The sequence below is a fragment of the Dipodomys ordii genome, unplaced genomic scaffold, assembly GCF_000151885.1.
Source record: "Dipodomys ordii isolate 6190 unplaced genomic scaffold, Dord_2.0 Scaffold152, whole genome shotgun sequence".
Lineage (NCBI taxonomy): Eukaryota > Metazoa > Chordata > Mammalia > Rodentia > Heteromyidae > Dipodomys > Dipodomys ordii.
This window is the reverse complement of record NW_012267368.1, coordinates 2,359,046-2,371,384: the sequence shown is the minus strand read 5'-3', so window position 1 is coordinate 2,371,384 and position 12,339 is coordinate 2,359,046. Positions and strand designations below refer to the sequence as shown.

General features: G+C 49.5%; 2 protein-coding genes across 2 annotated transcripts in view; one reads left to right on the top strand and one right to left on the bottom strand.

The window, feature by feature from the left end:
• The window catches only part of Dopey1 (dopey family member 1), a 72,832-nt gene extending 68,506 nt beyond the window's left edge, over positions 1-4,326 (bottom strand). The window contains exon 1 of the mRNA XM_013032276.1: positions 4,238-4,326. The gene's annotated coding sequence lies outside the window, so the exon portion shown is untranslated. The remainder of the gene's footprint in view (positions 1-4,237) is intronic.
• Positions 3,617-12,339, top strand: part of Ube3d (ubiquitin protein ligase E3D) — a 100,692-nt gene continuing 91,969 nt past the window's right edge. Inside the window, exons 1-4 of the mRNA XM_013032260.1 lie at positions 3,617-3,774; positions 4,996-5,505; positions 7,366-7,562; positions 10,545-10,635. Of these exons, the coding sequence (XP_012887714.1) occupies positions 3,617-3,774; positions 4,996-5,505; positions 7,366-7,562; positions 10,545-10,635 (956 nt within the window). The remainder of the gene's footprint in view (positions 3,775-4,995; positions 5,506-7,365; positions 7,563-10,544; positions 10,636-12,339) is intronic.

Here is a 12,339-nt window from a genome sequence, read left to right as displayed (position 1 = left end):
TATGCAAAGTGACAAAAGTGTATTGCCTTTTACAGAGCATTCAGATAAGCATATTCGCATTTTATCACTCCAGTAACAACAGTTATTATATACAAGGTTGCTATAGGTTTTTTTAAAAGATTTTTTTCCTTTTAGTTAGAAGGTTACCTCTGAGTATATGATGCTAGTGTTTTATTTATAAAAGCAACATTTAGGGACACTTTTGAAAAAGATACCTGATTCAATAATATTGTTTTCATCCTATTATATTTTTGAAATTAGCTCTAGTACACTTCTACATGAAGCTTGATTTCATAATCTCTGAAATCCAGATTGATCCAGTCCCTCTCCTGGAAGGACTGGGCTACATGACACTGAAACAAGCGAGCATAGTCACACCTTCTTCCCGCTCTTCCAGTTCCTCTGACTGAACCTAGACGAGAGTCTGCTTGCTGCTAGCAAGGTATCATCACAGAAATCCTGGCGAGGCTCCTTTTAAACAAAGGGCATCTCTTTAGAGAACTATGGTTTGTAGTCAGAAGCCAAGAACATTGTTTTGTTGTTTTCCTTGTTTTGATCTACATGTCTACCTTTTGTTTATGGCAAGAGCTACCAGGTTTTAATATAGTTATTTCTAATTTTCTTTAAAAACAATTTTAATAATCACACTGATGTAAAGAAATGGTATACAGGAAATACACAAGTAAGGCCAGAATTTTGCTGATGATCTAAGAATAACCTAAGTTTCAGAAAGACGACATTAATCCATCTGATCAATAAATAAGTACTTGCTATGGCCTAGCTATCAGAGAAGTGCAGAGAAGAATCTTAACACATAGGAAGGTCAGAGGAAAAATTAATTCAAAATGAGCTAATCAGAGTGGATTCACAGACATGAACTGACATGTAGAAAGAGAATTCCAAGAGAGGAAAGAATACAGATGTCCAGATGATGGCATAGCCATTTGATTTTGTTAATGGCTACAGGGTACACATTCCTTAAACACCCTTGAAACATACCACAAAACAGGTGCATTTTGTTGTATGAAAATTTTTCCTTTATAAATGTGATATTATCATTGACCTACAAAAGGAAAGGTTGCTGAAATTTCAGCCTCAGCTTGGTTAAGAGAAAGAATGAACAGAAAAGGGAAGCCAGGTGCTAGCGGCTCACACCTGTAATCCTAGCTTTTTGGAGATTAGGAGGGTTGTGGTTAGTGGACAATCTGGGCAAAAAGTTAGTGAGATCCTATTTCAATAGAACAAGTGAGGAGAAGGACAAACAGGAGAATCGTAGTCTGGAGGACCTGCAGATCTGGATCAAATCAAGACCCTAACTCAAAAACATCAGAGAAAAGGGGGCTCAGGTGGGAGAGAGCCTGCCTAGCAAGTCTGGAGCCTTGAGTTCAAAGCCCAGTACTACCAACCACTCCCTTAAAAACAAATTAAATCAAATAGGAGCTGGTGCTCCAGCCTGTAATTCTAGCTACTGAGGATGCTGGGATCTGGAGGATCAAAGCCAGCTCTGGTGAAAAAAAAAAAAAAGTCCTCCAGATTCCACATTCAAAATATAGCAAAAAGCTGGGCTGAAGTGGTGACTCAAGGGAAGATTGCCAGCTGAGCAAGCTTGAGGACCTGAGCTCTCACTCCAGAAAAATAAAAAATAATTAAAAAGCAGAAAGACAAGGGAATTCAGTTATTTTCATGGGTTCTGGAGTATACCAGTATCAGCTGATGTGGTATGGAGAGGAAGCACCCCACAGAAGGCTCCCTGATCTGAGGTGTGGTCTTCACATGGTGGTGGAAACCGTAGTGCAGGTGCATAGTTGAAGTTAGCGGATCACTGGAAAGCTCTTGAGGGCTGTCCTCACTGTCTGTCTGTCTGGGCTTCCAGTCTACCACGAGGTGACACAGCCTCCTGCTGCTGGGACATCCTGCCCCACCACAATGAGTGTCAACAGAGCCAAGGCTGGAGAGGGGACCTGAGCAAGGTCCTGTCCTCCTTTAATGCCAATTATTTTTATTAGTGACAAAAAGCGATCAATACCACTTTAAGGAATTTAGCAAAATAATTTAAGAATGCATTCAACACTTAGATCCTGTTGCTAGTAATTTAGAAATAACCGTCTCAGAATGCATTTTAGCCTTTAGCTCCTTTTGATTACCTACTTAAAAATTATGTAGTTATGAAATATTAAGTACCTTCCAGGTAATATAGGTTTTAGTTTTAAGAATTCTTAACTAGAAGAGGGAAATTGTTATCACAAAAGTAATGTGATTATCAGCATGTCTTCACTTGTTGGACTCTTAAAACACCATTCTGAATAAAATCAATAATGATCATAAAATCAAATTCAAAGTATGAGTTAATTATAGTTCAAAAAAAGCGTCAAGAGACCAGGAAGACATCCCCTTGAAAATGAACAGTAAAGACTCACAGAAGTGTGTTTCCCTAATATTAAAGTTTTACTAAGGATCAGTAATGCTTTTGTTTAATGTGCTAACAAACAAAAGGAATTTTTAGAGTTGAAAATGGACTTGGCTCAAGTATAGCAATTTTCAAATTTTATTCTAAGAAATACAAACAGGATAACTATAAGAAAACAGGCTCTCTGGCTAGGTAAATTTAGAAAATGCTATGAAAACAAACTTCTGAAATTTATGTATATGTAAGCACAGTCATAACTTTTGAGGAGTCCTGTCTGTGTAAGAAAAGTGTTTATGTCAAAAGTTGCACTTAACCAAGTGATCTTCCAGATCCCAAGCCATCTGCTATAACCTTCATTGTGTGTAGTTACTGGGGCTTGAACTCAGGGCTCAAGTGTGGCTCCTTAACTGTGGCACTCTACCACTTAAACCCCAGCTCCACTTTGTTGTTTGGTGGCTAACTGAAGTATCACAGACTCTTGTTTTGGGGCTAGCTTTGAATTATGATACTCCGATCTCAGTCTCCCCAGTAACTAGGATGTTATTAAGCAGTCTTTAGGGGAATCCTAATGAATGCTTTGGTATTCAGTGGAAACATCAGCCTGGGCTGAAGGCTTGGGTCACTGGGTAGAATGCATAGGGAGCATGGGCCAGGACCTGGAGTCCATCCCAAGCATTGCTAAACAAAAAGCAAAGCAAAGGGCACACCCCAAAGCTAAGGCCTAGAGAGAGCACACAGGTCACCAATAAACTCAGCACTTATGCAGGCCAGGGCGCTTTCTGCGACTTCTACAGAACAGGACTTCTGGAGTGACGCAGGCAAACGTGTAATTGATAACAAATCATGTTTAACACCGGTGTCACAGTGTCACATTTCCTCGTTTACCTTCAATGTGCATTAACTCCTGGCGTGCTTCACTTGTGGAAAACAAACCTCGGGATTTTTAATGCTTTGTTGAAAACTGCCACCCTAATAATGAAGTCCAGCTGGTGACTGGGATTGCTTAGCCATTCCTGAGGAATGAAGTTTTGCTGAAAGCAATCATTAAAATAAGACCTCTACACCACTTAGGGCTTTGATTTACTCCTAACTGGTGCTCAATGCCCAATCACCAAGTGAACTATCAGGTACTGTGCTCGTTACTCTGGCACACAATGCTGACACGCGTTATTTCTAGAAGCCCAATTAACATTTACAAACAGAATCCAAATGTCCACAGACACAATAGCCAACCACGTCCAACAAGAGCTCCTTTCACTGGCTCTCCACATTTCTGGGCTTCTACTTTTGTCATCTTTGGATGGATTTGACTACCGACGGCGGCTGCTTCTCATCTGGAACTTTCTCCAGTTCCGTAGAACTTTAGGGTAACGCAAGGTTAGCACACCATCCACTCTGCCCTAAAAAACGCACACGCCAGCGGCGTGCGGGCCTTCCGCCCCCTTGGGCAAGGTGAGAACCGGGGAAGCCGGGAGCCGCGGGCTTGGAGACCCGAGGCCGGGGCGGTTAACTCCTTCCCCGCCCCGCGGGTCCGGCCCTGAGAGCGCCCCGTGCCTCGTTTTCCCCGGCGAAGAGCTGACTGGGCGCGCCCGCCCCGCCGTGGGGCCCGCTTCGCCCGGCTTCCCCGCCACCCACCCCGGCCGCGGTCACCCTCCACCCTGCGCCCGAGGTCCCCGCGCGGCGCCCGGCTCCACGGCGGCGACACCCGACGCCACCGCAGCCGGAAGGGCCGGGCCGGCCGGGCTCCGGCTGGAACCGGAGCGGTTCGCGGCCTCGCGGGCACGGACGTGCGGGGAGTGTGCGTGTGTGGGGGGGAACGGACGCGGTCACCTGTCAAGGGCTCGCGGAGGGACGGACGCGGTCAGCAGTCGCGGGCTCGCGGAGGAAGAGGCGGTCGCGGGTCGCGGGCTCGGCCGCCCCCGCCGGCGCCGCTCTCCTGGCAACCGGGAAGCGAAACGGAGGCCCGGAGCGCGGGGCCTAGTGACAGCTCCCAGCGTGCACCGCGCGCGCACGCCAGCGTCGACGTCGGAGGCCCGCGCTCCCGGCTCCGCCCCCCCGCTCCCAGGTCTGGACCCGCCCCCTCCAACCAGCGCCCACCCCTCCCATGGCCCCGCCCCTGGCTGTCACTCACTAGCAAAAAGCTGGAAATGGAGCTGAGGCTCGAGAGGTGGAGCGCTAGCCTTGCGCAAAAAACGTAAGTAACAGCGTCCAGAACGTGAGTTCGAGGCCCGGGGCCAACGCAAGGGAAACTTAAAAATAACAACCTCCAAACCGCACCTTAGGAAACTTAGTGTCATTAGACACATTCAAGAACTTTTTTCAGAATGCTTCCAAGTTATGTTTGGCGTACGGCCATTGTGACCTTGAGATGACAAAATGGAACCCCAATGGTTTGGCTTTACACGAACTATCCCTGCTGGTTATAGCCTTCTGTCTTTCGAGAAGTCCCGTTGCAGTTCCAGTGTGTTCTACAGTCTTTTATTTCTCCAGTGGAAGTACTTGCGACCCACAAGATCCCGTGGCTTGTCCTGTAAGACTTTCAAAAATCACTTTCCAGCAGCAATGAAATGAGGGTTTCTCTGCGTTAGTTTTGCTTCTGTAAAATACTGTAAGCGCGCGCCCGGGGGGAGTCTCGTCTTCGGGCCTGCGATCCCACGCTCTGCAGCAGTTTGCAGACCCGGTAAAGCCACAGGCCTGGCGGGATTCGGACCACGCCTCCGTTCCCACGCCTCCAGCGTGGGGCGCTCGGCGCCCGGCAGAGGGCGCTCGGCGCCCGCCCCAGTTCCGGGTGGGCGTCGCCCCTGCCGCCGCCACACGTGCGGCTCCTTCCCTGCGGCCCCGCCCCACCACAGGACCCGCCTAACTCCAGCCCTCGCCCCGCTCGGGCCCCGCCCCGGCGCTAGAACCTGTCCCCAGGCCAGGTTCCGCCCCTGCCCCGGGCCACGCCCCGCCGCTGGCCACGCCCCGCCGCTGGCCACGCCCCGCCGCTGGCCACGCCCCGACGCCTCGCCCGCCCCTCGCGGCGCGGCGATGGCGGCTGAGGTGCGTGCGTTCCTGGAGGTGCGGAGACGGCTGCAGAGCGCGCTACTGGTAGTGGGGTGAGAGTGCGGGGCGCGGGGCAGGGGGCGCGCCGGCTGCGGGACCTCCGAGTTTTCCTTCCAGACGCTTGCCGCGCCTCGACTACCTAGAGTGGCCCCGGGCCGGCACCCGAGCCTCCGAGCACGCCCGCACGCCCGCGGCCCCAGCTGCCCCGGAGGCCGAAGCCGGACGGTGCGGCCACGCGGAGCCGCCGTGCTGGTCTTGAGCAGGAAGCGCAGGGACCCTCTCCAGGGCCCGAGTTCAAGGCTCAGGACCAGCACGCACACCGGGCACGGGATGGAGTCCGTGCCCGAGGCAGCGGCCTGTCTGCCGGGCTCCAGCGCACGGTGGTTCCCGCCTCGAGGCCTCCTCCCCTCCCAGCCTGCTGTGCGCGGACGCGGACGTCACTAACACGCCTGTGTGTGCCGATGTGGACCTCTCTAACACCTGTGTGTGCGCGCGGACGCGGACGTCACTGACACGCCTGTGTGTGCAGATGTGCACCTCTAACACCTGTGTGTGCGCGCGGACGCGGACGTCACTGACATGCCTGTGTGTGCGCAGATGTGGACCTCTCTAACACCTCTGTGTGCGCGCGGACGCGGACGTCACTAACACGCCTGTGTGTGCAGATGTGGACCTCTAACACCTGTGTGCGCGCGGATGTGGACGTCACTAACACACCTGTGTGTGCACGCGTGGACATCACTAACACGCCTGTGTGTGTGCACGGACGTGGACGTCACTAACACGCCTGTGTGTGTGTGAAGACCCTGACGTCACTAACATGCCTGTGTGCTGATGTAGACGTCACTAACACTGCCTGTGTGTGTGCGTGGAGATGGACGTCACTAACACACCTGTGTGTGCAGATGTGGACATCACTAACACCTGTGTGTGCACGATGAACGGCACTAACACTCATGTGTGTACATGGACGTAGACATCACTAACACCTCTATGTGTCCGGAGATGGACGTACTAACACACCTGTGTGTGCAGATGTGGACAGTCACTAACAGCTGTGTGTGCGCAGACGTGTATGTCACTAACACTCCTGTGTGTGTGCACACATGAACGTGGATGTCACATGTCTGTGTGCACAGAGATGAACGTCACTAACATGCCTGTGGGTGCAGACATAGATGGCCACTAACACCTGTGTGTGCAGATGTGGACGGTCACTAGATCACTAGAACACCTATGTGCAGGGAGCACAGGAGAGGAACACTGGATCTTATTGCTTCATTCATTTCAAGGAGACTACACAAACTTTGGGAGAAAGAGGCTTTCTCCCCCTTGTTAGCAGCAGTTTTAATGCTTTGGACCCCTGAGTACATTTTGTATGTTTTTCTTGTGACAGCTGTTTCACATAGAGGGAGTGAGATCTTAATATCTTGAAACTTTATTTTTCTTGTGCCAGTATCAGGGTTTGAATTCAGGACCTGGGCGCTCTTCCTGAGCTTTTTCATTATAGGTTGGCTCTCTACCACTTGAGCCTCAGCTCCATGTCCAACTTTTTGCTTATTAATTGGAGATAAGAATCTCACAGACTTTCTTGCCTGGGCTGGCTTTGAACCACGAACTCATATCTCAGGCTCCTGAGTTGTGTTACACGTGTGAGCCAACATAACAAGCTCAGCTTATTTTAATGCTGGTTTGAGGAGCAAGGATAAAAACCAGGACACAGGACTTTGATGTTACAATGGCAGTAAAGGGTCCTTTCTGGCCTAGGTCCAGTGAGGATGGCTTCCTTCAAGATCTTTTTGCTAGTGTTTTTCTGGGTCATTGATGTTAGGGCCTCTGTGGGAGAGGCGCTGAGATCTTTGTCAGCTCCTGTTTCTTTAAGTAATTCGTATGTTTTATATTTCTATTACCAGCGAACCCAAAGAAGGAGGCCTGCCCTTGGAAGTGAGTGTGAGGTGGTCCTCCCTGCAGGTGAGAAGCCCAGAGGGCTGCACTGACATCCAGCTTCCAGCAGAGGTCAGGCTGGCCCCTTCTACCTGCGGTGGGCTGCAGTATGTACCCGGAGATGGACTGCACCTGCGCCTGCAGGCCTGCGCTGAGCCCTGCCCCAGTGAGTAATGTGGCCCCTTTGAGTTTACTAGATGAGTCAGAGGTGATTTCCCTTCAAGGTGTGCTTTGCCTAAGGGAAAGACTGGTCATCCGTGGCCTGAGAGGGCTGGAGACTGAGGGAGTCCCCGGGGCTCAGGCTACCCTGCTAAGGCTTTGTTTAGTGTTTTAGTTTTTTTGTTTTAAATAGACTTTAAGCTTTAGAACACTTTTAGGTTCATAACAGTCAGCTGAAGGTACAGAGATTTTTCCTGTCCCATGGGGGCCCTCTCCCTCTCTCTTCCTTCCTTCCTTTCCTTCCTTTATTTTTGCTTCCTTCCATCCCTCCTCCTCCCCTTCCCCCCCTTTGGACTGGTGCTATGGCTTGAATTCAGGGCCTCAAACTCTTACTTGGCTTTTTTACTGGGCTGGCATTCTGCCACTTGGGTCACACCTCCACTCTGGCTTTTTTTTTCTCCCCATGGTTAATTGGAGATCAGACTCTCAGATTTCCTACCTGAGCTAGTTTCAAATTGGTCCTCAAATCTCAGCCTCCTATGTAGCTAGGATTATAGTCATGAGCCACCTGCACCTGGCTTTGTCTTGTTTCTTGAATGATAAAATTTCCTGGCTTACCAGATTGTAATTGTGAAGAATCTGACATGAGATGTCACATTGATATAAGATCATGATTCAAAGCCAACATTCCCAGAGATCCACTTATTCAGCAAATCAGCTCATAGTATGTGCAGAGCATTGATCTTGCCCATTATATAGAAGGGAACATCCTCTTTTGGAGCATGCCTTCTAAGAGATGGGCCCAGATCAGAACACATAAGTGAAGCTTGCGCTTAGCAAAGTACTGAGGTTAAACAAAGCCAAAATAACAGCACAGGCAGCGACTCAGGCTTGAGTGAAGGACTGAAAGTCAGGATATGACGTTTGACCATAGGATGCAGTGGTGGAATTTACCCATCGGGCAGACACCATTGCAGATGTGGAGATGCGTGCATGGGTAAACAGTGCTGTGGAATTTGATTGTTGCTAAGATGGTTACAATTTCAGGGATGGGATGACATACAAATTCAGTAAGGCTGTAGAAGAGTGTCTTCCTATAAGATCTCATGATTATTTATTGCATAAAGTGACTGCTTCCTTGAGGACACAGTTTGTGAAGGACTGATGTTGTGGCTATTAGCAGAGAGGAACTTGCATCCTCTCCCCTACCGCCTCGGATGTCATTGCCTCGGCCATGTAATGAGTCTTTCCTTGGAGCTATGTGGAGCCTGGAAGAGGGGCAAAGGACTGCCCTAAGGAGCCTCCAGGTGTTGAGCAGTTCCCTGGCTTGTGTGTGTGTGTTGTGTGTGTGGGGGGGTGTGCATGGGTGTGCACGTGTGTGCTTGCTGGTGCTGATCCAGGGCCTTATACTGTGGCTTGGCTTTTTCCATTCAAGTCTGGCACTCTCCTACTTGAGCCAGAGTTCCCTTCCAGATTTTGGCTGGCTAAATGGAGATCAGAGCCTCATGGATTTGCCTGGACTGACTTGAACCTCAGTCATCAAGTCTCGGTCTCCTGAGTAGGAAGGACTACAGCTGTGAGCCACTGGGCGCCTCGTTTCCTGGAAAGATAGGAAAAGATGTGTTATTTTGACTGCGGTTCTGGATTTTGGGATGACTAGTGTGAGTGGTACAGAGTGGTTTTTCACAAGGGCTGGGGAGGAAGGCTGTCCTGGTCTTCATCTGGTCTTCATGGTGTAGGTGACACTAGGAATGAGGTTGGACTTTGTGGAGAGAAGGATGGACTTTTGGAGAAGCTGTGCTCTAAGGCTGAGGCTCTGGGCTTTCTGTGTCTTCACCTTCTCCTCCAGCATTGGTAGCCATAGCAGAAGTCTTGTGTGTCCAGGCCTGGAAGCCACTGTGGGAACTTGGGAACAGAGAAATTGAGAGCACCAGGCTCACAGTACTATTGGAAATTCTTTTCAAAATTTAGATCAACATGCACTGTTTAGTCTTAGCTGTTGGACTACAGAATGGATGGTTCTGTGTGGATTTGCATATTGTTTGTGTTCCCTGGCCTCCTGTTTATTTTATTAGAATGTATGAAAGTCAGGCACTCAAAGGCCTGTGCTGTGGTGTGTGACAGGGTATGCAAAGTAAGTTCCGGGGCACTTAATTGCTTTAAGCTTTCTGCCAATGTGTGAATAATTATCAGGAAGGTGCATGCTGAAGTGAGCATAGGCTAACCTGACTTGGAATTTTTTAGCACTGTTGAGATTTGGGTTTTGAGGTTTTTAACATTTGACTTTTGAACTGTAAAAACACCCTTTTGGCAACAGCTGTAGTTAGCATTATATGGATGTGTCCTGTTTGCCCATTAGAGTAACAGCTGGATCTGTAGAGGGCCTGCCTCAGCCCTGTCTGATAGGCGGTGCTCACCCTCCCCCCAGACTCCCCCCTCCCCCAAACTCCCCCCCTCCCCAGTCCAACAATTCTGGCCTTCAAGCTGGGCCAGTGCCCAGCAGAGGGCAGTGTTACACTGGAAATGTGTTTATTGTCTCTGGAAGGATGAATGTGGGTTCCTTAGCTAGGGCCTCTTCTTTTCTGCCCATAGATAAAGGATAATATTTTATTTCACCTTTGTACACTAGAGATTTGTGTGGACCCTGAGAAATTATACTGTGGTATTTTCAATTATTGCTAAGGCTTAAACTTTCCAGTATTTCGTGATTTTGTATGTGTTGGTTGTAATCCTTAAAATTCATACAAATTAACACGAACTTAAGATTGCTTGCTGCTTCTAATGGCTACAGCCCTTTTTCTTCAATTTTTTGAACACGGACAGATCCTTTAGTGTTTCATTTGTTTAGAAATGAAATTTTAAATGAAATAGCAGAAGATGGTAATTGGTGTGTGTTTATGGTAAGTTATTGTGGCTAGTAAGCTTGTTAAGTATGTTAATACATTTGTTCCAGTCATCTAAGGCTTGCTATTTCATTGATTTCTTTTAGAACTGGTTTCAGTGTTTAATCAAAGCCCACAAGCCCAGGAACATTACACCTTTTATTGCCAGTCCTGCGGTGATGTCATAATAAGGGACAGGTAAGGAGTCTGTTTTAACTCTGATCAGTTCTGAGCCTGGCAGTGGCTTCTAGTTTCTCTGTGGCAGTTCTTCAAGTCATTGCTAGAGTAGCTGGCCTTGAAATGAAGGTTCAGTGTCGCTGTGAACAGAACCAGGCACAGCTCACCAGCAGTCAGAATGGTGATGAGAGAAGGGAGGTTGCTGGTTTGAGGGAAGCGGGCTGTGTTTGGAGGGCCTGAGCTGATTGCCGCCCTAGGACTGTGCTCACTAACCGTCGTGATGGTGAGCCAGGTCTTCCATGTTATGTGAATTTTCTATCTCACAGAGGACTTTTTAGTCGGCTATTTCTAAGACATCTACCCTGCATTTAATAAAATCCATTTCCTGTTTCTCCTGTTCATTAAAAGTGAGCACACCTGTTACAGATGACCCTTTCTCCAGTGGTAAGGATCATCTCCTGACCCACTACAAGAGGAAGGGGCTCTTGGCTCTTTTCTTTGCATTCCCAAATTGACTTTAAATTGCACTTTTTATTTTTCGTATCTTCTCTTCCTCTTTTCTTGGACAGAAAGCTTTTCCTTTTATTCTCAGCTTCTCATCACTCATAAGCTGAGGAGATAGATGAAAACCTTATTCATTTGCTTGATTGATTGTACTGGGGTTTGAGTTGAGGGCCTTGTGCCTGTGAGGCAGGCCACTGTACCTCTGGAGCCATGCCTCCAGTGCCCTGCAAGTCCCTGTGTGAATCTGCACATAGACTCCCCTGACACCTCCTGTTTAAGTCTCTGTCCTGAACCTGTGTTACCTAGGTAACTGACAACCTGGGGTCATATCCTGGACCAGCCCTTCAGGCCTTCCTCTGACTGGGAGGTTCCCAGGCTCTGAGGTCATGTCCACAGGCAGCGTGGCCACACCCTCTCCCCTCCTGGCCAGCCAGGTGCTCTCCCCCTTTTTCCATGTGTGTCTCCAACCTGCACTGGGGGATGGTTAGGAGTCAACTTCTCTTTCCTGCCTGAAGACCACGTGGCAGTTTCCTTTCGGATAACCTAACTAAACTCTTAACATGCCCGAGACCGTGGATGTGTCTACAAGCCGGTTCTGTACTTTCTCTGCCCTTGTTTCCATAATTCCGCCCCATTCGTGGTCACCAGGTGCTGTGGCTACTTCACTTGGGAGCTGAGTCCCCGTTCCTCCAGCCGGGCTTGCCTTCTTACCCCCGTGACCAGCCACCTGCCTGCTCCACCTCCATGGATTGTTCTAGAATGCCGCTGGTTCCTCCGTGCAAACCTTCCATGGCTTCCTGTTCTGCTAACTCCTGCATTTTCAGCTCCTCCAGGATCCTGCCTTCCCGGCCTCACTTTCCAGCCCTTTTTCTCCAGCCTCCTCCTCCAGCACACGGGGCACAGCTCTGGCGTTCGGTGTGCACAGCCCCAGTCTCTCCAGCTTTTCTTCACCCCAGGGTCCTGTGACAGGTCCTTCCCTTCAGGTGGGCTCCTGACCGCACTTCACAGGTGGGCCGCCCATGCCCCTGCGATGGGACCTGCGCCTGCGCTACAACCCGCGCCTGCCCAGTGCTTCTGTAGGTGCTGCCCAACAGCGCGTCTCTGCTTTCACGAGGAAGCTCCAGGCTGTTGAAAGCGGGGGCAGTGCTGTTGCCCTTTGTGCCCTCCCTCCCTTCCTTCCTTCCTGGCATGCTCAGTAGTGTGGATTCAGAAGCCAGACCT